This window comes from Mesocricetus auratus, unplaced genomic scaffold (genome assembly GCF_017639785.1).
Source record: "Mesocricetus auratus isolate SY011 unplaced genomic scaffold, BCM_Maur_2.0 Super-Scaffold_100014, whole genome shotgun sequence".
Taxonomy (NCBI): domain Eukaryota; kingdom Metazoa; phylum Chordata; class Mammalia; order Rodentia; family Cricetidae; genus Mesocricetus; species Mesocricetus auratus.
The window spans coordinates 54,607,419-54,634,464 of NW_024429197.1; the positions used below are offsets into that span (position 1 = coordinate 54,607,419).

The 27,046-nt window shown below is 39.1% G+C and overlaps 1 protein-coding gene across 6 annotated transcripts in view; it reads right to left on the reverse strand.

Moving 5' to 3' along the window:
• Ccdc171 (coiled-coil domain containing 171) overlaps positions 1–27,046 on the reverse strand; it is a 305,368-nt gene that overhangs the window by 190,032 nt on the left and 88,290 nt on the right. For 3 of the 6 annotated variants that reach the window (XM_040757219.1, XM_040757220.1, XM_040757217.1), the window contains 6 exons: positions 21,154–21,256; positions 10,251–10,357; positions 8,544–8,633; positions 7,454–7,654; positions 4,247–4,414; positions 2,535–2,723 (listed from right to left, as the gene is read on the reverse strand). In XM_040757219.1, coding sequence (XP_040613153.1) covers positions 2,535–2,723; positions 4,247–4,414; positions 7,454–7,654; positions 8,544–8,633; positions 10,251–10,357; positions 21,154–21,256 — 858 coding nt within the window. Of the gene's footprint in view, positions 1–2,534; positions 2,724–4,246; positions 4,415–7,453; positions 7,655–8,543; positions 8,634–10,169; positions 10,358–21,153; positions 21,257–27,046 lie in introns of those variants that run through there. The other 3 variants (XR_005881376.1, XM_040757221.1, XR_005881377.1) reach the window with 3 other exon arrangements.

A 27,046-nucleotide genomic window follows, 5' to 3' on the forward strand; every position in this document is an offset into this window, starting at 1 on the left:
TAGCATTTAGGAAGATCTCTTTGCGTTTGAGGCTAGCCTGGTCTACAGAATGAGCTGCAGGACAGCCAGAACTACATAGTGAGACCTGTCTTGAAAACAGACAAACACCAGATAAAGATTGCACAGGGCTGGGGATGTGACCAGGGCTAGGGATACAGATTAGTAGTAAAAGTGCTTCCTACCATATACAAGTTTCTGAATTCAGGAAAACACACACACACACACACACACACACACACACACACATGCGCACGCTCACACGCACACGTGTGGGAGGAAACAGAGATATATATACAGACGGGCAGAACCAAAGAGGGAAGGGGGTAGAAAAAGGGGTGGTGGAAAGGGATAGGAAGAGGAGGAGAGAAAAGAGAAGGGGAAGGGAGAAGATGGGGAGGGAGGAGAGGAGAGGTGAAAGGGAGGAGAGGAAAGCGGCTGAATTGTTTGTTCCTATCAAGCAATTTCACTGATCTTTTAGCCTGGTGTGGCAGCACATGCCTGCAATCCTAAGATAAGAAAACTGCCATGAGTTCAAAGTCAGCCATGGTTACACAGTGAGACCTGGATCACATGAACAAATAATAACAAAACTATGAACAGACAACTAACCAAAGAAAATATATAAATGACAAACATTTAAATAAGTACTCAACATTATTACTCACTAGGGAACACTAACCCTGATTTAATTTTAATTTAGAACTAAATGTTGTCATATACTACATACTAATTAGGATGACTAAAGTTTGAAAGAAAAAATAATGAAATGGCATGTACAGAGGTAGGTCAAATAAAACTCTGTTAAACTGCTAAGAAGAATTTTAGAAGATTATATAACAGCTTTGGAAAACAATGTAATGTTTTCTTAAATATACACTTAGCATATAACCCAGACATCATACTCCCATGTATTTATACAGGAGAAATGAAACCTTATGATAACATAAAAACATTTTCATGAATACTTAACCACAACCGCTAAAAAATAAGGAATCCAAGGGCCCATTAGCAAGTGTCCAGAGATAAGAAAACAATCAATAGTCTCAAAATGGAATAGTATCACAGAATGAAAAGCAATTGATTGATGACACACAGAAAACATGGAGGACCAGAGATGTGTTTTTGTAAGTGTAGGGTGTGACCCGGATGGCTGCACACTTCACTGCAGCACTGCATGGCGTCGAGGCCAGGGAATGACCCAGATGGCTGCACACTTCACTGCAGCACTGCATGGCGTCGAGGCCAGGGAGTGACCCGGATAGCTGCACACTTCACTGCTGAATTGCATGGCATCGAGGCCAGGGTGTGACCCGGATGGCTGCACACTTCACTGCAGCACTGCATGGCATGAGGCCAGGGAGTGACCCGGATGGCTGCACACTTCACTGCTGAATTGCATGGCATCGAGGCCAGGGTGTGACCTGGATGGCTGCACACTTCACTGCAGCACTGCATGGCGTCGAGGCCAGGGTGTGACCCGGATGGCTGCACACTTCACTGCAGCACTGCATGGCGTTGAGGCCAGGGTGTGACCCGGATGGCTGCACACTTCACTGCTGAATTGCATGGCACTATGGTAAGGGCATGACTACACAAATGGCCACCGAGTCTGTGTCTCCCATGTGCCCCAAGTATGAGAAACTCCTAAGGCAATATAGTGAAGCAAATTACATGGGAACAATAAATGTAGGAAGAAGAATGAACCTGAGCCCTTACTGGGCATCACACAGGTTTTAATGACTGACCATATGGACATATAAACCAAAACCATGAAACTTTTGGAAAATAATAGTAAGGGCTTATTATCTTCTCTGCCTTGGGGTAATGAAAGATTATTATAACAAAAATAAAGAACCAAAACAGAAAAAAATGTTTGATCTTTGTGAGAACATAAAGTGATATTACCATTTCAGAAAAAAGTCCTTCATACAATTTCTTACAAACGTACAACTAAGAATGACCTAACAACTGTACTCTTTGAAGGCCGCCAAGAAAAATAAAACCATTAGTTGACAAAACACTTGTACAATAGTTTTTTGAGAACTAACATTATAATTGCCAAGTCTTACTGTTTATCTTCTATGCTAGGTTTGATTGGGAACAGGAAATTTAGGTAGTTAAAAACCTATTTTCTCCATATGAATTATTGTCATCTATATATTGTTAACTATCACCCCTGCCTATAAGAAGTGGCATAATGATTAATGTGTGTTTGTATTATCCTAACATAAACAAGTTCTATGAGGTCTTCAAAATGTTTAAACTGACTTAGAATTGATACAAAAAGCAAACATTTGAAGTATGGTGGTGCACACCTTTCATTTCAGCACTAGGGAGGCAGAGGTAAGGGTGTCGCTGAGTTTCAGGCTAGCCAGGACAACATAATGAGACTCTGTCAAAAAAAGAGGGGGAAATGGAAATAGCTAAACAGAAGCAGCTACTTCTATTAATTCTTGCAAATTTTAAAGAGTGTTTTGGTAAGATTTCCCGTGGCTCCTCCTGCATACTGCCCAGTTCTCTGTAGGGTAGCGTACCTGTGCTCTCCTCTGCACTTCCAGGAGAAGTTCAGAGTACTGGAATTCCAGCTCCTTCTTTTGTTTGTGCCAACAGCTCTCTTGAGCCTTGATCTGCTCTGCCACTTTGCTGAAGGTGTCTTCCTGGGTCTGTTGAAGCTCTCTCATTGTATCAGACTTGTTTTTACAAATATACTCCAGATGACTTATCTATGAAAGGAAATGAAATACAGATTGAGACATGATGTCACCTCTGTGGATCATGAAAACACCTATATTCTCCACTACATTTTTATCCCTAAGATCATGCAAATATTTTAAGTTTAAATTTAAATAAAGTAAGAACCATAAATTATGAGGGGTGATAAATTTAAAAGTTTAGTAAAAAAATATCATTTTGATACCTAAACGATGAATTTTTATTTTTCCTCTATCTAATAAAGTAGCTTTTTCTGTGACCAATTTTACAGAGATAATTTGGGAAATTATTCTTATTTATAGAACCGAAGCTCAGGCTATTTGAGGTGTCTCAGTGAAAAAGGAAACATTTAAATGAGATTTACAAATGAGCAAACATTTTACACAGAACATTACACCCACTTTTAATTTTAATGAACACTAAAAAGAAAACCTGTATTTTCTAACATGCGTGTCAATTAATGTTCTGAAGCTATGAGCAGCTATTAAAAACATCACCTCAGAGGGGTAAAGCACACATTTAATTATCAGTCTGTTTTAACCCATAGTACCAACTCACAGTCACAGACAGCATCTGCTTCTCAGTTTATTCCGCATTTCTTACCCTACTTCAAAATGCCTTTGTTTGTACCATTAGTACACTGAAAATAAAATGCACAATAATACAAGATCTCACCTCTGAGGTTGGGCCATTTCATTAATACAGCATTTTTTTAAAAATCACAGAACTGCTTTGCTCTTCTGGTCCTTTAACAGCAAATGTCATTGTAACTGAGATCTAGACATTACATCACAGTTATCTGTCACAAACACAACTCTAATCAGTTCAACAGACCCAGGGTAAGTGATGATATCTTAAATGGCAAGATGCATGACCTACTATACCTCTTAACTTCTTAAAGCAGGAACAGGGTTTTTTTCCTGTTTGGAAAAGACTCAATTCCTAGGTTTATAGAATGGTAAAGAGACTGTAAAATCCACTGCTTTAATTATAAAATATATGTTTCCCATTCTAAAATATGGGTTGTGTTTTCTCACATAGTTTGTGACATTTGAAGAAAAAAGTCAAAATATAATTTAATTTTTTTCTAAGTACTTTTAAAACAATACTTCATATTTCCTAAGCAAAGACTTTTAAGATGATGTTTTTGAATAACTACATTCTGTTTCTATCTTATGCTAACATAAAGAGTTGGTTTATTAATGTAAATGACTAAGTTCTTTGAATTGCTTCATCAGTAAGATTAATTTATTTTCTCTTAATTAGGTCCCTGTGGCTAACACTGGCTAGTAGTATTAGCATGTCCTGCACAGAAAGTGGAGCTCAGAGACTTCATACAGACTTCAGTCACATTTACATGCCCACAGCAATGGCATCAAACTGAGTTGTAGACAAGCCATAATTAATGGTACTGAATTATTAACATCCAAATTCTTTTTGAAATAAGATGAATGTCAGCCTCTCTTAATGATACTGTGATGTGGACAAATGTCACTGAATTTAATGGAGGTATCTGGTGCCTGAGGACAGTTACCTTCTCATTAGCCCTATTGAGGTCTGCGATGAGGGCATCAACATTCTCCTGCAAGACTGCACAAAGCTCAGACCATGAGAATTTGTCCAACATGCCTTCTGGTTGTTTTATGAGCACACAGCCTGCTACCAAGTGCTGATACAAGGTGTGGAGGAAGGTTAGCTTCTCCTACAAGAAAAAAAGGACTAGTTAACTCCTAAATATAAACACTGTAGGAAGTCAAATACACAGTACAAGTAGTCAGGTTTTTTTTTTAATCTAGAAGGGAAATACTTAAGTTTCAGCTGTTATCATTTAGATGGCCTTCTTTTTCACAGTCAGAACCAAGCATTAGATAAAATACTAATGTCAGCTTTAAGTTGCTTAGACTTCTTCACAACTCTAATTAGAAAGTCAGGGTCTGTGCTACAAGCATGCTGCTGCTGGGAGATGAGCGTCTGCTTAGTCTAAGTTTTAAACTCTGCATCACAGGTACCTGGGTTAATTTTTATAAGAACCTTTAGTTTGAAGTCAATACAGCAATGCTCTAGTTTCCTACCTACATTTTAAGAACAGATGTTAAGTCCTAAGACGGCATCGAGAACGAGTGTTGCTCCACTCTAATGAAAGGCTCGCTGCATCAGCATCTGCCCTTTCCATGTCCGCAATCACGCAGCTTTCCTCTTCCCCAGAGATTTGACTCCGCCCACCACTTACAGGAAATCTATCCCAACCCCTTAGGCAAAGCACACGGTGATATGAAAGACTTGGAAGAAGGGCTCGCTTGTTTTCCCCACTTAAAGGTCTGTATTGTACTTGGCACACTGGGCATCCATGGGTGTTTAAGTATTACAAAGTAGCAGAGCAATTTAAAGTGGACAGGCTGCCCAAGACACAGTTCCAAAACTGTCCAATTATAAATATGTTTGAAAAACCCTTTAAAAGCATATTGTCATTACAATCACTAACTATCCCCTGCTGAATGGCCTAAAGATATTTACTCTGCTCTAGAATCCACTGTAACTCTGACTCATCTTAAGTAAACTTGGAGGACTTAGTTACTAAGATGACAAATTGCCCTCTTTACAGAAACTTCATCTCAAAACATGAAACTCAAAAGATGAAGTAATTGTGAAGCTGCAAAATGAACATTTTATGTGAATAAAATCAGTTCCCTCAAAATGTCTTACTATAGCAGAAAGGGGGAGGGAATTTGAAAGAAGAAAAATTGGGAGAAAAATGGAAAATATAATGTAGATTTTTTTATTAAAAGATTTATTTATTTATTACATATACAGTGTTCTGCCTACATGCCAGAACAGGGCACCAGATTGAATTGTAGATGGTTGTGAGCTACCATGTGGTTGCTGGGAATTGAACTCAGGACCTCTGGAAGAGCAGTCAGTGCTCTTAACCTCTGAGCCATCTCTCCAGCCCCTGTAGATTTTTTAAAACTAAATATAGTATATTAAAGACTTTGTTTATTATTGGAAATTGTAGCAAATGTTTTCCTGAACATTTCAAAGTATGCTATAGTAATGCATCTATATTCTGTCTCACTTTTTCAAATCCAACATTTTAAAAACAACAATTAGGCAAATAAATAAATATAGTTACACCAAAAAAAATTGGATCAAGAAATTAAAAACCCCCAGCACTTGGGAGGCAGAGGCAGGAGGAGCTCTGTGACTTTGAGGCCAGCAGGTCTACATGGTGAAATCCAGGACAGTCAGGGTTCTGTGGAAAGAGACCCTGTCTCGAAAGAAAGAAAGAAAGGAAGGAAGGAAGGAAGGAAGGAAGGAAGGAAGGAAGGAAGGAAGGAAGGAAGGAAGGAAGGAAGGAAGGAAGGAAGGAAGGAAGGAAGGAAGGAAGGAAGGAAGGAAGGAAGGAAGGAAGGAAGGAAGGAAGGGAAAAATCAAACACTGCTGCTACAAATATACTATGGTTTGAAATGTATAAAAATCTGATTAAGTACAATCATAGGCATGTAATATTCAGGCACTAAAATCACTGTCCTCCACATTTTTACTAAAAGCATAGCTCTGCTGGAAGAAGCTCCTCCAAGAGTATGACTCATTTTGTCACCACAAAGTCCTTTCTGCTTGGGCTGTGATTAACCAGGGATGGAGTCATCCATTTGGTGTGAAAAGATCATCACAAGATCCAAAATCAATTCACACATGTTGAACCCAACCTCAGCACTCCAGACTCTGACTTCATAACGCAGTCAGACTTCTGGTTTCCTTTATTTTCACCATGATCTGCTATGTAGAACAATTCCAAGCCCTTAGTGTGGACACAATTGAAATCCCAGACTCTAAGGGTGGAAAGAATGTTTCCTTTTTACTCTCCTGGCATTGGAGTTTGTATTTGTTGAAATAATGAATTCAATATGCAGGAATTTAGATAAATGGATCCATCAACCACAGGAGCTCTATATCCCAGAAGCAAAAGAAAATTATAGGCAGAACAGGCTGATACAGAATATGAAATCTTTATCATGATACTTTAAGTATCCTCTTCTGGCCTCTGTGGGCACCAGGCATCCATGAGGTGGACAGACATACATGTAGGCAAAACATCCACAGGCATAAAATAAAAGCAAATAAATCTCAAAATAATTTTAATAAGTTACTAATAAATATAAACAGATAGACAACTATCCAGAGCATCTAACTTGCAGTTTTAATTTTGTAAAACTGTGCTTTTTCTCAGCTTTCATTAGTATATTATAATTATAAGGAATAAGGAGACTGTCTGGAGCTGTTATTCCTGCTTTACAATTAAGGGAATTAACAGCCAGGCTCTGTGTAAACAGGAAAAAATAGGATTCAAGTTCAAATCTATTTGGTTACAAAAAAAATTCTTTCCATCATGCCACGCTGTAGAACTACTCTAATAAAAACTGATGTTGTTACTGGCAAATAAGCCAGCCTTGACAAGACAGAACAGAAAATGACAAAGTGAGATATGACAGATTCAAGCAGAGGGAGAAAGCCGATGGTCCGAGTGACACAAGGGGTCCGAGTGACATAAAGGTTGAACTATGTTACCTTTTTTCCCCACAAATTAGGACAAGGAGGCAAAAGTGAGGAAGGGATTGTGCAGCTGTGAGAAGCATATCAAAGTGTGACACTCAGACCATTTTTAAATTAAATCGAACATGAGTAACACAGCCAGCTGACGTCAGGGAGAGGCCTTGCTGTCCCGCTTCTGTCTGGGCGATACCTCGGTGTCCTTGTGAAAGGCCTGGGACAGGCTCTGCAGCTCCCTCTCACACTGGGCAGCGTGTGTCTTCTCATTCTCCCAGCGGTGCAACACATTCTGCAGCTCCGCCTTGAGCGTGCTTACCAGGGCCTCCCGGTCTGCACACTTCGTGCGGAGGTGACTGAGCTCCTTGTGGGCCTCAGTCAGCTTATCCTGCAGTTCCTGGCAGAAACACCAAGTAAAGCAATGACCAGGATGGCGGGAGGTGAGAGCGCCAGGCAGCAAACACACGACAAGAACTTAGGATACAATAGTCAGCACTGGTTACGATGCTGACCATGCAGGGCATTTCACAGAATGTGCTTTCTAAGTAGAATGCTTTCACTCAAAACTTAGAAAACTTGTCATGCTCAGGCACATAAATATTATTAAAACTACTTACTCCAAAAAGTTATTTAAAAGTCTTCCCTTTAACCCATTATTTTTAAAAGGTGATTTAAAACAAATCTTTAATAACACTTAAGTAACATGGAAGAACATAAATCTCTACATTTAATTTGACATTTACTCTCCAATGGCACTTCAAATACTAATAGAAATCTCAAGAATGCAATGTAAATTTCTACTAAACTATGCTATTGAACGGCCTCCATTCCAAACACAGCTTCAACACCAACACTACAGAATCCCAGTGAGTGCTGAGAAAAGGCACACTTTGCAGCACTGTAGCTGAAGCTAGCATGGAAAATAAAAACAACTATTTGCTTGAAGCTTTACAAACTGTGGTCTCAGCCCATTAGCCAGACATGATGTACTGAAACCAATGACTCCACCCAAGAATGACAGAACTGACTCAACAGACAGATGCGCTCATACAAAATGTTTAATACTTCTCTAAAGTGGGACATTAAGTCTCAGAGCATTTTGATCTGTAATATTATATCAGAGAAATGAATTGTTCCTTTACCAAAACAGTTTGACCAACAAAAAAATTTAAGGTACACTCAAAAATACTTTTAAAATGGAAGCTTAATTTTCAGGTCTCTCTAAAATAATTCCTTAATATATTTGTCTCTTAACAAAGGGAAAAGGTTAACTTAAATTGCAATACCTTTATATTTTTAGTGTGAGACTCAATCTTTTGTTTGGTAGAATCAAGTTCATTTCTTGTTTTTTCCTTGGCATCATTTATGTTGCTTAGCTGATGAAAAAAAAATAGCTTTTTGACATTTCTTCAAGATGGAGTGACCCAAAAGCTAACTTTAAAATGCTTGCTATGCAATTACTTAGGCATAAATATTTCAACAGTGATTGAGTCTTAGGCACAACACTTCTTTTGGTTAAAGGCTATGCAGTTTCTGTCACAGGCTCACCTGGCTGAAAAAAAAAGCATTCAGCCTTAAAACGCCAGGGACGGTCTTATTGTGCTCACTATATAGATAAAGGATTTCATTCTTACTGTAAACATAACTTTATTCTCAAAATCCTACTGGACCAAATGCCAGAAGCAGTGGCGTCTATAAGGAAAGAAGAGAGAGCAAGCAGGAGACTGTTTTACTTTACTGGTCGCTCACTCCGTATGACAGCTCGGGCTGTCACACGCAGTCCTGCTGGGGAGGCTGTGACAGGCCATCAGTTGGTCCTGCACTGCCTGTGATTTATTGTCTTTGACAGTTCATTCTTCTTTCTGTCAGGCTGCTCTTCTTGCTTTCTTTGCGGCCACCCCCTTGGTCTCCCCACTGCTGTCTCTGGCACTGGTTCACAACAAAGCACATTACTAAGCCAAAGCCTGCTGAGTCGACTTTTCAACTGTGCTGGGGATCATGTGACATTCATCCTCCCAAATAACAATTCGCTGTGGGTAATATGTTCCTAGTTACGGCAGCTTCCAGGCCTAGGCCTCCAAAGAACTTCAAAACTACTAACAATCCAGGTTGCCTTGTCTCTCTAGGAAAGAGTTAGCAATGTCTGTTCTTCAAAGAATGTAATTATTTTAATGGTCACTTTTTTCTTCTGAACAATTATAGAAAGTGTTTAAAGAACAGACTTGTCCTTCTTATCTACCCTGCACACCTAAAACAAACCTCTACCAATACAGTATACAAAGTGAATTTGCAGGTTTTGAAGTACATAAAACAAAGAGATAAACTCTAGGCCATGTGACTTGTCTATGGCTGTAAAAAAATCTGTTGTTTTGCTAACTATTGTAATTACTACATATAATAATGTGACATGATATAATGAGACAAACTCTTCAATTTTTAAAGCATGAATTCATAAAATATTTTAATACCCAAGAAAATTATTAATTCACACATTAAACAATACAAATGAGATGACAAACAGAAGCATGAGCCTGTTTAATCTGCAAATTAAAAGATTCCAGTCTACATCAAACAGACACTTGTTTTTAAAAACTTCTAACAACACTTAACTCCCTTTAGAGCACAAAGATTAATTTCCCTTTTTTATTAAGATTTCTGTGGTTTACAAACCCTTAAACTCTTGATGCAATTTAAATTTCTACTAGCTGCCCACAGATCATAAACATACTGACATTTAAACAGAACACATTTCACTTAAATTATTTGCACAGATATGTCACACAGGCCACAAGTGACAGAGTCCTTTCACTGTGGGAGTGAAATACTACTTTAGGCCACACTTGAAGAAAGAACAGTGACAAGTGGTTTATTATTTCTGTATCTGTGAAGCTGTCAATTCAACATCCCCAATCTTTTTGACCTTTGTAACAAGCAAAGGCTGCATACTGGTACTGCCCGAAGGCCGTGTGTGAGCCAAACAGTCCACGTGCTACCTCATTAGACGCATCTTCCAGCTTGTTCTGGTAATCTGTCAAGGTCCGCCTCAAAGTCTCAAGGACAACAGAGAAGCTGGGAGGCTTATCTTTGTCCTTGTGGATGCCTGGAGAAAAATATGGAATGAAAACACACCCTTAAAGTCACACAGGCACAAAAGCTAAGCAAACAGTAACAGAGATGTTACAATTAGTAAGAAAGCCAAAAAGACATGAAACATTGAACAGAAATTTATTCTCCAAGTACATGGCTATACAGCCAAGTACCAATGCTGTTTCTAAATAAGTTTCCAAATTAAAACTCATGATATATTACGTTCAAATTTATTTCTACCTTATCAAGGCACTTATCTTCTCCCATATCTCCTAAGAAATATCAGGGTTTACATGTACCTACTATCCAACAATTAAATCATCTATACTAGCACTGTTTAGAGGAATTATATATACTTACTTTCTGTGTTTCTGATCAGTCAGGCATTTTATAGTAAGATATTTTGCTTAAGCAACCACTTCTGAACCAAGAATATATCATTTTCACTTAGAAATACTCTTTAGTATTTAGAATTTTCAAATTGAAAATTGAAATAAACAATAAAAATGCTACTAAAATCCTGGTGGCTGATATCCATTATAAAAATATGAATATTTTCATATTATACCCTCAAACTATTTTAATGTAGTTGTGACATAAGTCAAATTAATGGGACCAATCAATCTTACATGGTCAATTGTAATTCCAAATATTATGCCAAAAGAATGAAAAGTGGAATTTCTTTTTTGTTTGTTTGTTTGTTTGTTTGTTTTTCCAGTCAAGGTTTCTCTGTATTGCTTTGAAAGCTGTCCTGGAACTCGCTCTGTAGACCAGGCTGGCCTCAAACCCACAGAGATCTACCAGCCTCTGCCTCCCAAGTGCTGGGATTAAAGGCATGTGCCAATAATGCCCAGCCAAAAAGTTGAGTTTCAAATACTGCATTAAGCTAATTTTTATTTACCATTTCTTAAATTTAAAAAACAAATATCAAATTTAGTTTGAAAATATTCCTGCAAAAATATTTTTCATGTTCTCTTATAATTTCTCCCCATTTATCATATTTTATAATTCAAATATTTCACTATATAAAAAACATTTTCAATAAGAGAAATTTTTTAAAGAGGCTTTTGTGAGTTTGGCATGGTAGTACATGCCTTTAATCCCAGCACTCAGGAGACAGGTAGACGTATTTCTGTGAGTTGGAGGCCAGCTCAGTCTACAAAGTGAGTTCTAGGCTAGCCAGGACTAAATAGTGAGACCTTGTCTCTAACAACAAAAAATGTATAAAAGAAGCATTTGAAATGCATGTTTTAGGGTTCATTCAGTCACACAACTAATTAACTGAATTCCCACTGTGTATTCATTTGGGACATTAGACATGCAGAAGAAAGTAAGGTCAGTGTGGTGTCTGCTCTACCAGCAGTGGCATACCAGGAAGAGGTAGTGAATAAACAATGATATGACATTGTTCATCCATTTTTCAAGTAGTCAAGGCTGGAACCCACAGGGGATAGGAAAGAAGACAGGAGTAAAGAGAAGCTGGGAAGAAAGTTCTCAGTCAAGAATAAATCAACTTCATTCAACTCAGAATACTTTAATTTGGAGAAAATATTGATAAAGTTAAGAAATTTATCAAGGTGCATTTAAATACTATCTTAAGTATCGCTACAAGTTAGATTTTCTTAAGTGAAACTAAAATATTCAACCAAAGACCAAAAGCAAACAGAGAGAACACACACGCTCAGAGCCATACTAGCAGAGGAAATGACACTGCTAGGGATGACTCTGAGTTTGGAAAGACGACTCATTACAATTTTCCCAACATAATACTTTTGTTAACTATCTGGGACTTTTGTACAATGCACACCAATCACGTTAGAATCCCATTCCTCCCAGGTCTACCCTCCCACCTTTGCATACCACCCCCCAAAAATGAAAATGAAATGTATACCAAGGCCAATTTGGGTTGACCATATATACTCATTAGAGCATGGTCTAACTCCTAGTGACCAGCCCTATAAAGAAAATTGAGCCCTTTCCCACTCCAAGCCAGAAACCATCAACTATGAAGAGGTACACTTCAGCATCTTTATCACAGTGTTTCTTCAATAGCTTTATGTCCAGACTTTCTTTTTTTTTTCAGTGAGTTGGGAAGAAGCTGTCCCAGCAGCCTTCAATATCTCTCATTCTCAGTTATCGAATATATATTTTTAACTTCTCTCTTAAACAAGATTAAAAATTGTATACTTTTGCCACTGCAAAAAGTAAGCTATAAATAAATCATTCAAAACCAACCAGAAAACCTGCTAGTTTTTAGTGAGAAAACTTACTCTAAAAAAATTCAAAAGAATAAAATCATCTGAATATGAACATTTACAGGTCAATATGGCCTCTCCTTACTGACTTATGTATACATTTTTATATTACATAAAATTAAATTTTCTTCCCTAAAAAATGTCCATACAATACACATTCCTTGAAATATAAATTATTCTTATTTTCCTACCAATATTTATTATATAGGGAATGACTATCCTTAACATGACAAAATGCTTATAAGAAAGGAAGAAGGGGAAGGGAAGGTGGGAAGAGAAGAGGGGGAGAAGAAAGAGGGGAGGGGAAGGGTAAATCAGCCAGGTGGCAACATAATTATGTTGAAGCCTTTCTCCATGAAATATAAAGTGCTGTATTCTTGCTAAGATACATAGGTATAATTTTTCCTTCTCTAACTATAATGTTTCAGTCTTAGTTAGGGTTTCTATAAAGAGACACCACAACCACAGCAACTCTTATAAAGGAAAACATTTAACTGAGGTAGCAGCAGCTTACAGTTTCAGAGGTTTGGTCCATTATCATCATAGTAGGACATGGCACCACACATGCTGACATGGTGCTGGAGAAGTAGCTAAGAGTCCTACATCTTGTGCAGGGTAGCAGAAAGTGGTCTGTCTCACTAGTTGTAGCTTGAGCATAGGAGACCTCAAAGCCCACCCTCATAGTGACACAATTCCTCCAACAAGGCCACACCTACTCCAACATGGCCACCCCTACTCCAACAAGGCCACACCTCCCATTAGTGCCACTCCCTTTGGGCCATTTTTCTTTTAAACCACTACTACAATCACTATCTATAAACTTACAAAACACCATATTCACTACAATGTATTCAGAACATTATTACTTCAAAACCAGAGCACTCACTTTAATAATGAAAGAAATGAAGAAATGGTTGGTTTTCATAGATTCCACTGTTCTCAGTGTTTGCTGTAACTCTGAAGTATCACACACACACACACACACACACACACACACTAGTTTTGGTGTTTTGAAAGCTCATGGTGTTGGGCAGATGGTGCTGATATCTTTCAGGAAGCAGTACACTCTGAACCAGCAATCAGTACATGGTGCTGCTTCTCTTACTGCCAGGATCCATGGGTCCTGAGATCAAATGTTAGAAATGCGAAAGGAAGGAAGGAAGGAAGGAAGGAAGGAAGGAAGGAAGGAAGGAAGGAAGGAAGGAAGGAAGGAAGGAAGCTGAGTGGTGGCACACACCTTTAATCCCAGCACTCAAGAGGCAAAGGCAGGCGGATCTCTGTGAGTTTGAGGCCAGCCTGGTCTACAGAGAGAGTTCCAGGACAGCTAGGGCTACACAGAGAAACCCTGCCTAGAAAAAAACAAAAACAAAAAAAGAAAAAATGCTATAAATGACAGTAGTTCACCTCACTATTACCCTTCATGAGGCAAGAATGAAAGATCTAGCTAAGTGGTGGTAGCACACACCTTTAATACCAGTACTCAAAAGGCAGAGGCAGGCAGATCTCTCAAGTAACCTGGTCCACAGACCAAGTTCCAGGACAGCCAAGGCTACACAGAGAAACCCTATCTAGCAAAAGGGAGGGAGGGAGGGAGGGAGGGAGGGAGGGAGGGAGGGAGGGAGGGAGGGAGGGAGGGAGGGAGGGAGGGACGGAAGGAGAGAGAGAGAGAGAGAGAGAGAGAGAGAGAGAGAGAGAGAGAGAGAGAGAGAGAGATCTGTTTCCCTTCCCAGACTGTGGGCTTCTTAATTCTCAAGAAAGAATGCTTACAGAATTAAATACAGCAATGGTTCCATTGACATTGCTACTCATACTGCTACCTGGTCTTCATGAAGAACCACATGACAGGAAAACAAAGAAAAAAGGAAGTTCTTTCTGTACCAGGGAAGCTGGTATTTATTATCAAGGCAAAATTAGAATAAGAAGGAGTATATCTACTACACAGAAATACTTCAGAGAGCCTACTACTACCCTCATGTATTATAAATGTCAGTGGGACCAGGCTTGGTAGCACATGCCTGTAATCCCATCACTTGGGAGAAGTAAACAGATCTAGTGAGTGAAAGGCCAAACTGGTCCACACAGAGAGTTGCAGACCATCCAGAACTACACAGTGAGATTGAAGTTCACAAAACAAACAAAGAGTTAATTAATGAGGGGGGGAATTTAAAAAATACTATAGATAGTAATAGAGGAAGAAAAGATGGATAAAATATTCCGAGTCCAAAAGTAGCACTTGCCTCATGTATTTCTCTGTTGTTGAGTAAACACTATGACCAAAAGCAACTCAGGGAGGAAAGTGTTTATTACAACTTCCAGGTCACATCCCATCACTGAGGGAAGTCAGACAGGAACGCAACCCAGGAGCCTGGAGGCAGGAAGTGAAGCAGAGGCCACAGTCAACACTGTCTATTGGTCTGTTCCCCAGGGCTTGCTCAACTTGCTAATTTACAGAACTCACCAGCACATGTATCCGTTCAGTAAAAAGCCATCTTACTCACCTGAAGCTTATTTAGATCCTCCACTTCATAAACTGGGAGCTACAATGGTGAACAAAATATCTACCATCAAGGAGATAACACAAATGAGAAGTTGACTGAACTTTTCTGTTTCTGTTGCTCTCTGTGTATGTGTGTGTATGAGAGTTGTGTGTGTGTGTGTGTGTTAACCAATTTGTTTATGAATACATACATACAATATAAGCTAAATATGTATCTGGTTTCTAATACTACTGTATGTCTTCAACTTTTCTGAACATTCATATGCATAAACTAGGGTCATCGATTGACAAGTGTTACTTTAAATATGGTTGTTTTAAAAATCATAAAGAACCACATGATTATTTTAGAAAACATAAATAAGCAGAGTTGTGCTTAATATTTAGTATTTTAACTATGCAAATTTTTTCTTTATGTACTATAAGTATATGGTACATAAGTATATACTATTAGTATATATACTTATACATACTATAAGTACTACAATCTATAATTTAAAAGTTAAAAGATACAAAAGTTAATAAAAATTTTAAAAAATGACTCACTTTAATTGAATATAATTTACATCTATGGAAAAGAAACAAAAAAGGGGGAACAATACAGTATTTTAAAACTTTACAGTGAAAAAGAATTGAGATTCATTTCTGTGAAGGCCTATGAAGTTTAGGTATAACTATTGTACTAGTTACTCTTCTGTTGTAATAAAAGCAATGTAAGGAAGAAAGGGTTTGTTTTGGCCAAGGTAGAGGTTATCATACCTGGGAAGGAATGGCAGTAGTCTAGGAAAGTATAGCAGTGTGACAGTATTGCAGTATAAGTAGGAAAATGGCTGATCACATTTTTATCCAGCCAGGAAACAGAGAGAACAGGAAGTAAAGCTAGACCATAAAGCTTCCTCCAGCAAAACTCTACTGCCTACAGTTTACATGACCTCTCCAAACAGCACCACCACGTTTTCAAACACATGAGTTTATGGTGAATTTGTCACTCAAATCACTATGACTGTGAAGTAAAAAACGGTGAAAAGTGATAAATAGAAAAGAAATAAAAAAAAACACAGAAATCCAAAGAAGACAAGAGTATAGGAGACTGTTGGAAATGAAGAGCAATTATTGTAACAGTTGAATATCCTACAATTATTTTATTGTAACCAGTTCCTGTCTCTAACATACTGTGAAGAGATGGAGTCAGAGAAATGGCTTCTAGTTTTGGCTTTTAACCAAGGTACAAGTGTCTGGAACAAAATATTCTGACATCTATGGGCATTCTTAGAATTAGGAAAAGTTAATAACATATGCTGTCAAATAATTCTTTTTTATTTAACAATGTAATGCAAATGTGTTGTCATATATTTCCACAATACATTTCATGTATTTACACAGATTTGATATATTACAGAATGTTGAATACTCTTGGGAAAGTCACTCCATAGGACTTCATGAATTAAATCTATAAGACTTATGAATGACTAAGAATTTGGTTTGCAATCCTAAAGTGAACTAGGAGAATGCAAGAGAGGAAACGTAGCAAACAGCATGAATGGGAACCAGAGCGCTGTCCCTGTGACCACTCTCAGTATCTGGCTACAGCACATCCAACAGTGTTTATAAAATAATCAAAAGTTTAAAATGACACTAGGTGTGGGAAGAATTCTTATATGAAAGAAGTCAAGGAAGAAAAAAAGAAATAAACAGCCTAGCCTGTTTTCTTGATTTTCCTAAAAGCACTCCCTCAGACTGCCCAATTAATTCCTAGGTGACATTTATATGCCTAAAAGCATCCAACTCTAGGGCTATTTTTTTAATGTGGGGTGTGTGCATGTATGTCTATCACCTGACTGGAGGCCACAAGAGAGCATCAGATTCCCCCAGGACTGGAGCTCCAAACCACCGCTGTATGGGTGTCAGGAATCAAACCTGGTGCTCTAGAAGTGCAGCCCGTGCTCTTAACCACAGTCATGTCTCCAGTCCCCCTGTGACTACTATTTTCATGGCTTCTTTAGTCTTCCAAGTAGAAGGAAAAATAGTATTTCTACCAGGAAGAAAAAGCTAAAGAAAGCCTTTAGCAAAGTCTATCACATTGAGGCTTGAAGACTGAACCACAAGGAAAGTCTCGTGAAGAGACAGCCACATCCCAGCGTCTGCCAGCTTTAGAGCGCTGCACATACTGTATTACAAGGAATGTTGTATTTGAGGCAGAAGACTGCATGGGCTCAAGTCTGGAAATGACACTCCCCCAAACCTTCACCCTCCTCAGGGGAAAACAATGGGATTTAAGCAGTACTACTTCAATATCAGTAGCAGGTAGGAAGTAAAGTAGAAACAAATGTCCCTGATTAAGTAGATCCAGGGGAATCTCTATGATGCATCAAGAACTTCTCCACTCAAGGGTCAGTCTTCCTCGTGACTGTTTACCAGAAGATTCCAGAGACCACCATACTTTAGAAAGGCTTCATAACTACATTGATAACTACAGAAATTAAAAGGAAAAACAGAGCAAGCCATGGTGGTTTACACCTTTAATCCCATGACTTGAAAGGTAGAGATAGGCAGATCTCTGTGAGTTCAAGGCCAGCATGTTCTACATAGCAATTTCCAGACCATCCAGGGACACATAATGAGATCCTGCCTCAAAACAACAACAAAAGTAAAACAGACTTCAAAATTCTCTTAATTCATTTATGCTTTTATTCATTATTTTTTGAGTGACTGTGCCACATACCACCCTATAAATTAGTGATTAAGAGATGGCTTAGATACAGTAAGAAACACACTAAATGGTGTGTCAGAAATGTGTGGCAATAATAGGTACTCTGGCACAAAAAAAAAAGTCCAACAGAAAAAGAAGAGTGGTGGTGAGGCAGAACACATGGGGATAGGTAGTGGACACTTGAACTTGGACTTAAGTACAGTAGGAAAGAGCTATGCTCCACCAAAGAGCATACTCCTCCAAAACAAAAATAACAAAACCCTCCATCTAGAAAGAACACCCATCATAAACACTTCTAAGGCAAAAGAAAGCTTGGTGTTTTCAATAGCTAGTAGGACCCAAACCCAGGCAGGCAAATTAGCAGCAAGCGAGGTCAATGGATAAGAAAGAGCAGACTGATCATTGCTAACACTTTGGCTTCTACATGAAATGCAAAGCCTGGACAGTTTAGAGCAGAGAAAATCCATGCTCTAACAAGCTTTTGTTGTCGCTATCTACAGGCCTTATGGAAGAATAAGTGACTGTGAGTTCAGGGTACACAATGATTTGCTGTATGTTCACACTGTGAAGTGACTCTCATGGTCAAGGTAATTAACACATCCATCATTACATACAATGACTATTTTGTGGACAGGGGAGGACAGTGACTTAAGATCGAATCTCTTCACAAATTTCAAATACACAATGGGTTATTATTGAGCAGACGTATGATGCTATAGATCAAGAGTCCTAAAACTGACTCATCTTTTAAGGGAAAGTTTAGAGCGTGGGTCTTTGGCTCATCATTCCTGCCAGTCAAAAAAGCAGAACGAAAAGGACAGATAGAGGCAAAGAGAACAGTGAGGTCAGAGAGGTGCTGGAGACCTTAGGAAATGAGCTGGAACTGTCACACACAGTGAGAAAATAAAGGTAATCCTCTATGTACAACGACTCCTGGGCATCCCTGAACTGACTCAGCCATGCTCGTTTGCTACCTAAAGACAAACTCATGGGTTACACTCACTTCAGAGCATTTCCTAATACATACAACCACAAAACTAAAACACCGGGAAACTACTGCAGAGCAGGTATTGAATTTAAAAGAACATACAGGCCATAAAAGGAGGTAGAACCATTGCCTACTTAAGGTAGCAACAAGAGGAACTCTGGGAACTCTTCCCAGGCTGATTATAATTTGTTGCTCACTCTAAGAATGCACCACCATCACAAGGTGAGAGAAAGTATGCTTTTATTTGAATAGACTTTCTCTCAAAGACTCTTATACCTAGAGATATGTACAGTTTTTAGGGATGTGACATACACATCCTCAAAAGAATATAGGATATTTTAATGGGTAATGTTCTCTAAAAAATATTAAGCAACAGAATTACTTAATATATGACAGCAATTACTGAGGACAGCTCAATATCTAACAAACAATTACTACATTTTAATGTTGGACATTTAAATTACAAAACTGCCAGGTGGTGGTGGCATAAACCTTTAATCCCAGCACTTGGGCAGAGGCAGGCGGATCTCTGTGAGTTCAAGGTCAGCCTAGTTTACAGAGTGAGTTCCAAGTCAGTCAAGACTACACAGAGAAACCCTGTCTTGAAAAAAAAAAAAAGAATCCATTATAATAATAATTAACAACAATAATAATACAGGGATGAAATACATCCCAAATACATATGTGAGTCAGTGGGGAAAGGCACCCTCATAGTAGTTCACCAGAAGAGAATCTATTAAAGAGACTATTAACAGAAATGGAGGTAAGCATGACATTTATCATGACAGGCCAAACGGACAAGATAATAGCCAACACCATCTCTAAGCCTGAAGGGTCAAGCGGAAGGCACTCTGTCACTCCCAGCTACCAAGAGCCCCACTTATGAACCAGGACCCATCTGGTACAAGGTGCAGCCATTGAAAGGAGAAGTTACTTCATGGGCCCAATAGAGCAGAAGGTGGGGAGAAATAACATCTTGACTTCTTTCTTCTTAAATCCCCTGTTGGTACCTACTGTCCAAACCTTGTAAGAAGCCAGAAGGCAAAGGTGCCCAAATGATGATGTCAGCCTCCTACAGCACAAGGAAAAACCATGCACCAGAGGAGAATGGATCCACAAAGATAAAAGAGCAACTACTCATCACAAGCATTCAAACAGCAATGCCTCTATACCAAGTCAGTAATTGAGTACAGTCCCCTCTGGCAACATAGCTCTTATAATCTATAGTATATTCATGTATATAGAAACTAGACGTTTAAGAACGTGGTTACTGGGGCCAGCAAGATGACTCAGCAAGTAAAAAGTACCTGCCACTAAGCCTAATGACCTGAGTTCTTTCCCAGGGACCCACACAGGAGAAAGAGAAATAAAGCCTCACAAGTCGCCCTGCCTCTTCCACCAACACACTGTGGCATGTGTGCATATTAGCAACGGTGCATACTAAATGTCTAATAGTTCACCAGCTGAGAGACCCACAGGTCATAAGCTAAAGCACAGGATCTGCCAGGCCCTTCCACTGTCTCAAGGACAACAAACTTCCCTCAAAATTCTGTTTCTGAACGAGCTCCCTTCCCAAACCAATTCTGACTGGCTTAAGTATACATACATCATATGTATATGATATGTACATATGTATTAAATATACAAGGGAATTTAATATTATTCTTTTTAAAGAATATAATCACATCATAAAAATAAACTGAGACCAAAGAAAACAGGTAAGAAAGTAAAAGTTTTAAGTTAAAGCTACTGTAAGCATTCATGATGCAAAACCATGAAACAATTAAGAATGTAGACATTGTAAACTTATTAGTTAGTTCCAAAAGTATTTCCCTGATGTTGCTAAAGTGGATTAATACTAAACCAAAATCGCTTCATCTGAGCACTATCGCCTCTGGAGCACATACGTGCGCATGTGAGAACGGGCTCAGAAAGCAGCAGGAGAGTGTGCACCGCTCCAGTCTGTGTCCTGCATAACCTTTGGAATGCATGACCTTTAAGTTGCTGAAGGTTGCCTCGGAACTTGGCTCAGTTTGATGGAAACATCTGTTCCCCTTGCAGGTACACTGTAAGGACTCTTCTCTCAGTCGGATTCAGAACACAGCAAGTGAGCCCTTGTCTGTCCAACCACACAGACTTCCACACTTGTAAATCAAGTTCTGAGAGGACAGCAGCAGGTCCACACTCCGTCACCCTTTCCCAGCCAGCTAGGCCAACTGACTGCTGTGAGAACTGCCCTTATCATGTCATCAAATCAAAGCATGTTGAGATGAGGGACTAGTGAGGCATCTGCAGAATTCCCCAACTGCAGTGGCTTTGGAGCATTGACAGATGCATCTGTCATCGCACACCTTCAACTAACCTGACGTCCACTGGGCTGACACAGTAAAGCTGTCCAAGACGGACTCCAATTCTTTCACGTTATTTTCACATGTCTCTACTAGGAAGGCCTGGTGCTTCTTAGCCTTTTAATTATGGGAGGAAAAGCATACATAATAAGGTTACATATTGTAGTAGCTGCAGACTTTATTGAGAATTTATACAGCATAATTAAGTCTCAACAAGATATTAATTACCCAGTTCAAATCCATTACTAATAAACTCTGTCTTAACATATTTTATTTGGCTGAATATGCAACTGTACAAAGTCTAGGATAATAATTCACCGAGGACTTAGTGCCTCACACTTCTTAAGTACTTTGTAAGCCGGGCTATGGTGGTGCACGCCTTTAATCACAGCCCTCCGGAGGCAGAAGCAGGCAGATCTCTGTGAGTTCAAGGCCAGCATGGTCTATAGTCTCAGTTTTAGGATAACCAAGGCTGTTAACACAGAGAAACCCTGACTTTGGGGCTAAAATAAAAAAGTAAATATTTTGTATATAACAAACCTTTCTAACCTTAAAATAATGCTATGACAAAAGATTGGAATTTTATGATAATAAAACTGAAACAGGAGACGGCTTCATGGGGAGAGTGCTCACTGCATACGCATAAAGCCCTGAGTATAGACCCCTAGAAGCAAGTATAATGGCACACACCCATGATCTCAACGCTGGGGAAGCAGACATAGGAACTCACGAGCAGCTAGTCTAGACAAATGCACAAGCTGCAGGTTCACTAAGAGACCGTCCCAAAAGGTAAGATGGAGGGCAATGAATGATCTCACACAATGTTGACCTTTGACCTCCACCTGCATGAGCACGGGTGTGCACACATACATGCATGTGCATACACACATACTCCACAGACAAAATGAATAAATACAATTTTAAACTGAGACAGAAAATTTAAAGAATATTTAAAAAAAACCCTGCTTGCAGTTACATGGCAAGCTTTCAGAAGACAGTCAAGAGAAAATACAGTCAAGGCCAATAAACCTAATGCAGAAGTCAAGTGGTGGCCTTAGCAGCGAAAGGAGAATACAATGTAGGAAATACCCTCAGCAGGCAGCACAGCCAGGCCTTGGGACACCACACTAGGTTACATGGCATTCATTAGACTCCTCCAATAAAGGAGGAGGCAATATCAAGTCTAGGGATTCAAACTGAAGAACTGAGTGGATTTCAGGGCTTGGTGGGAATAATGGAGGTCAGGGCCATTTAAGCGGTCGCTGTTGTCTGGCTTTCTTGCTTGCATATTTGCTCTCTGTTAGCGAGGAGAGTGAAGAATTCACTGCTTGCTCAAAGTCCACAGAGGAGACAGAAGTCGTCTCTAGCGCCGGCACGATGCTTGGTAAGTAGCGGGCCTTAAATGAATAAGTGAAAATGAGCAAGTAAGGTAGAGAAACGAGAGAAGCAACGGCACACACAATGCAAAGCCAGGGTAAGTCCGGGAGCCCTCCACAGGTGCTGTCGAAAATTCTCCTGTAGAGTGTCTGACGGAAAGAGACCAAAACAGTCTTCAGGAGCTCCAGCGTCTCTACCAACTGAAAAGAGCAGAAGCAAGGGGGAAGCTGGAGAGCATAATATCATGAAAAGGATGTTTGAAGGAGAATTGTCAATTATGTTCAGTAGCCCAGAAAGGCCAAGCAAAGTGAGGACTAAGAAGTGTCCGCTGGGCATGGAGGTCATTACCAACTTTAAAGAAATGTCTTTAACTACAGTACATCTGTAACCCAGACTGAAACAGGTTGAAGAAAGGGTAAGTCTGACTTTTTTCCTAATCAAGTATAAGATGAATAAATGGAAACAGAAACTTCAGAAATCATTTTTGTGGTAAGAAGAAAGGAGAGAAACATAGGCAAGAAGGAAAGGGGGTCAGAGAAGAGTGGTTGTTTTTAATGTGAGAGAATATAAGCCTACTTAAAGCTGAGGAGATCACTACAAGTGAAAGAATGCTTACAGATACAGAACAAGCAGGAGAGATATGACAGGACAAAAATTACATCCTCAGAACACAGAAACCCTCTGGTCCACAAGGGAACTGCTCCAAGTTTCCAGAGGATACCTGAAAGCAGACAGTACTGAGCCAAATGTATACTATATTTTTCTGTGCATACATACCTATTAGATGGTTTATTTATAAATTAGGCACAGCAAGAGGTTTATAGTAATAACTAAAGTAGGACAATTATGATAATAGGTACTATTATAAAAATCACATCAACATGGCCCTCTTTCTCTCAAATACCTTATTCTGCCTTCATTTTTTACTTAGAGGACTGCAGTTGGAAGCTTTTTGAAGCCTATCTGAATGGTCAGTATCACTGGGGTTACCTGAACACAAGAGTCTGTCACAGTGGGATGATTCTACCTGGTCACTGGGTTGCTACTCATGATTAACAGGCAGCTAGTCTATATAACATGGGTGTCCCACTGTGTCCTGGATAGGACAATGTGAGAAAGCATCACACCATTCAGATATCTTTATTCAAACTTGGGAATTCTTCATTTCTAGAATTTCCCATTTAATATTTTTGAACTATGGTCAGTCTCAGAAAAAGAACCAATGACCACTAACCACAGCTAATAGGGAACTACTGAGCATCAGGGATATATAGTGCTTGCCTATGGGCTCAAGGTCCTGGATCCAATGCACATCGAAATACCTGGGTCAGGGACTATTGTATATGACAAGTAACAATTCTGTATTCGGGGCTTTGCTCAGTTACCCTGACTATGTCAACTTCAAATAGCAAGCACTCTGTTTTCATTTGAGTGGTTCTATTTTCAATGTGAGTAGTTCAGAGAAGCCTCATGAAGAAGGAATTATTTTTCATCCTCACCAACATACACTTACCACCAAGATAGAACCTAGTATCTAAAGTAAGATAAATTATGTGCTCAACTGGCCTCTTTTGCATGGAATGGGAAGACCCTACATTATAGTGCTTTGTTGGACTTATATTTCAAGGATAAATTCCACTGGCTATAGTAAATTTATTTTTGTCCTGCTAAAACTTCTATTTGCTGGTGTCATGCTGAGAATTTTTTTTTTTTTTTGGTTTTTACGAGACAGGGTTTCTCTGTATTGTTTTCGAGGCTGTCGGTCCAGCCTGGCCTCGAACTCACAGAGATCCGCCTGCCTCTGCCTCCCGAGTGCTGGGATTAAAGGCGTGCGCCACCACCGCCCAGCTGTCATGCTGAGAATTTTACCTGCTGTATTCAAAAGGATACTGTATTCAGCTTTCTTACATCTGTACCTGGGTTTGTTAGTGTGGCATCATTAACCACAGAATGGAATGTAAAGTATTTTCTCTATGGTTTCTCAATTAATTTGTATTAATCTGTCCTAAGAATTTACCAATATAGTAATCTAGCCTGTGCTCTTCCTTTTAGGATTTTTTTCCTAATTAAAAATTTAAACACCTTATTTGATTTTCTGTTTTCAAGTTATTTTGGTGGTTTCTCTCTTCCCAGAAAATTGCCTATTTTATCTAAATCATTAGCAAACAGATGTTCAGGGTATGAGCTTGTAATTATTTTTTATTTATTTATATTTTGTCTGTGGTTTAATAATTTGATCTCTTCTGATTTCCTTGATTATGTCCAACTATCGTCAATTTAGCTATGTTTTCAAATAACCAACTTTTTGTTGAGTTCCTCTTTTTTTGTTGTTTTTGTCTTTTGTTTTTGGTCTTTTCAAACAGTATTTCTCTGTGTGGCCCTGGCTGTCCTGGAACACACTCTGTGAACCAGGCTGGCCTTGAACTCAGAGATCTGCCTGCCTCTGCCTCCCAAGTGCCGGAATTACAGGTATGTTCAGGCATGGATTTCCTCCATTCTTAATGAATCTCTTTTCTTTCCTTTTCTCTTTGTTTCTTTCTCTACTGTTCTGAGGTTTGGCTCAAGTCTCTGGAGTAAGATGTTAGGTTCCTGGTTTGAGAATATTTCTTCTTGAACTTCCCTCTTACCACACTAACATCCTATAAAGTTTAGTATGCTTTTAAAGTATTTTCTAATTCCTTTGTGATTTCTTCCTAACCTGCTAGCTACTTGGAGTGTGCTCACTAATATTCTCTTATTTGCAAATTCCCCGATGCTGTTTTCTATTATTGATTTCTAATTTAATCTATTATATTTAGAGGCTTCACATGTTTCCTCTTTTTCTTTAAGCAATACTAGGGACTGAACCTAGAGCTTGTGCATACTAAGTAAGCTTTATATCACTAACAATATGCACCACTCTGCATAATTTTAATCCTTTTAAATATATTGCCTTTTCACATGGCCTAGATTACAGTCTGTGCACAAAAGTTTCATTTGTACTAGAAAGCTATGCTGTACCACTGACGGATGGGGTTCCACAGATATCTGTAAGATCAAGTATGTTTATAGTACTGCTGAGTCTTTTAGTTGTTGGTATTATTCCTTTATTCCTACTTGGGTTACTCACTACCTTGGAGCTATGTCTGTGTGTGTGTGTGTGTGTGTGTGTGTGTGTGTGTGTGTGTGTGTGTGTGTGTTAGCCTTCCATGACACACTGACCCTACCATCATTGTAAGATATGCCTATTTACCTATAACAACTTACTGCAAAGTCTATTTTGGTTGCTATCACTCCAGTCCCGTGTGATTGTTGTATGCACTTTACTTTTATCCTCCATTTATTTACAAAATAAATATATTGTATTTAATATTCATCAAAATCTGTGTGATAAAAATTGATAGTGCTATTTTACAAATGAGCAAATAGATCACAGGGATAATCACTGTATGTCACACAGCTGCTTTGACATGGGGATGGCATTAAAATGCAGTTCAATATGCCTCCAAAATATGTTCTTTCCCACAAAAAAATAAATATCAAGTGGAGCATGCCTTTCATCCCAGCACTCTGGAGGTAGTGCAGGTGGAACTCTGGGAGCTCAAAATAAATGGGCTCATGAACAGACAGTTCTCAGAAGAAGAAACACAAATGGCCAATAAATATTTCTAAAGTGTTGGCCACCTGCAGCCTCCAGGGAAAAGCGTATCAAAACTACTTTGACGTACAGGAGCTGCACTACAAACGTATCCAATGGGAGTGGGTTTCAAAACTGCATGTGATTTGTCATAGGTTTCTGTAATGGGCTCTGTCAAAAATTAAAAGAAATAATTTTAATTATTGCTTTTAATTTTTGAGATTATAATAACATCACTTCCTCCTTTCCTGTCCTCTTTCCAAACCTTCCCCATATTCCTCTCATTTGCTCTTTCAAATTCATGGCCTCTTTTTTCATTAACTGTTGTTACAAAGTGTGTGTGTGTGTGTGTGTGTGTGTGTGTGTGTGTTCCTAAATAAATAAATAATCTGCTCAGTCTGTGTAATGCTGCATGTATGTATGTTTTCGGGGCTGACACTTGGTATTGGACATCTGCTTAGTCTTTACAATGTCACATGTATGGTGTGATCAGGGCTGACCATTGGTATTGGATAACCAACCAATGTGCTCTTCCTTGAAGAAGACTCTTTCTCCTACTCCAGGCATCCTTTAGCTGCCTGTAGTTCTTTACGCAGGGTTGAACCTCGAGAGCTTTCCCCTCTCACATCAGCATGACTGTTGGTGTTGTCTGTGTTCAGCTCATCTTAAGGGGACTTCGTAAGTGTAGCTTCTAACATTCCTCGGACACACACTCTCACTCCAAACTCCCTGGCCCTCTGGCTCTTAGCATCCACCCCCTCTTCTGAATGAGCCCTGGGCCTTAGGCTCAGGAGCTGTGTTGTAGATTTAACAGTTGGGGCTGGGCTCCACAGCTCTGAGTTTTGACTCGCTGTGTTTTCTGTAACAGTCTCCATCTATGGCAAACAGAAGTTTCCTTGATGAGGGGTAAGGAC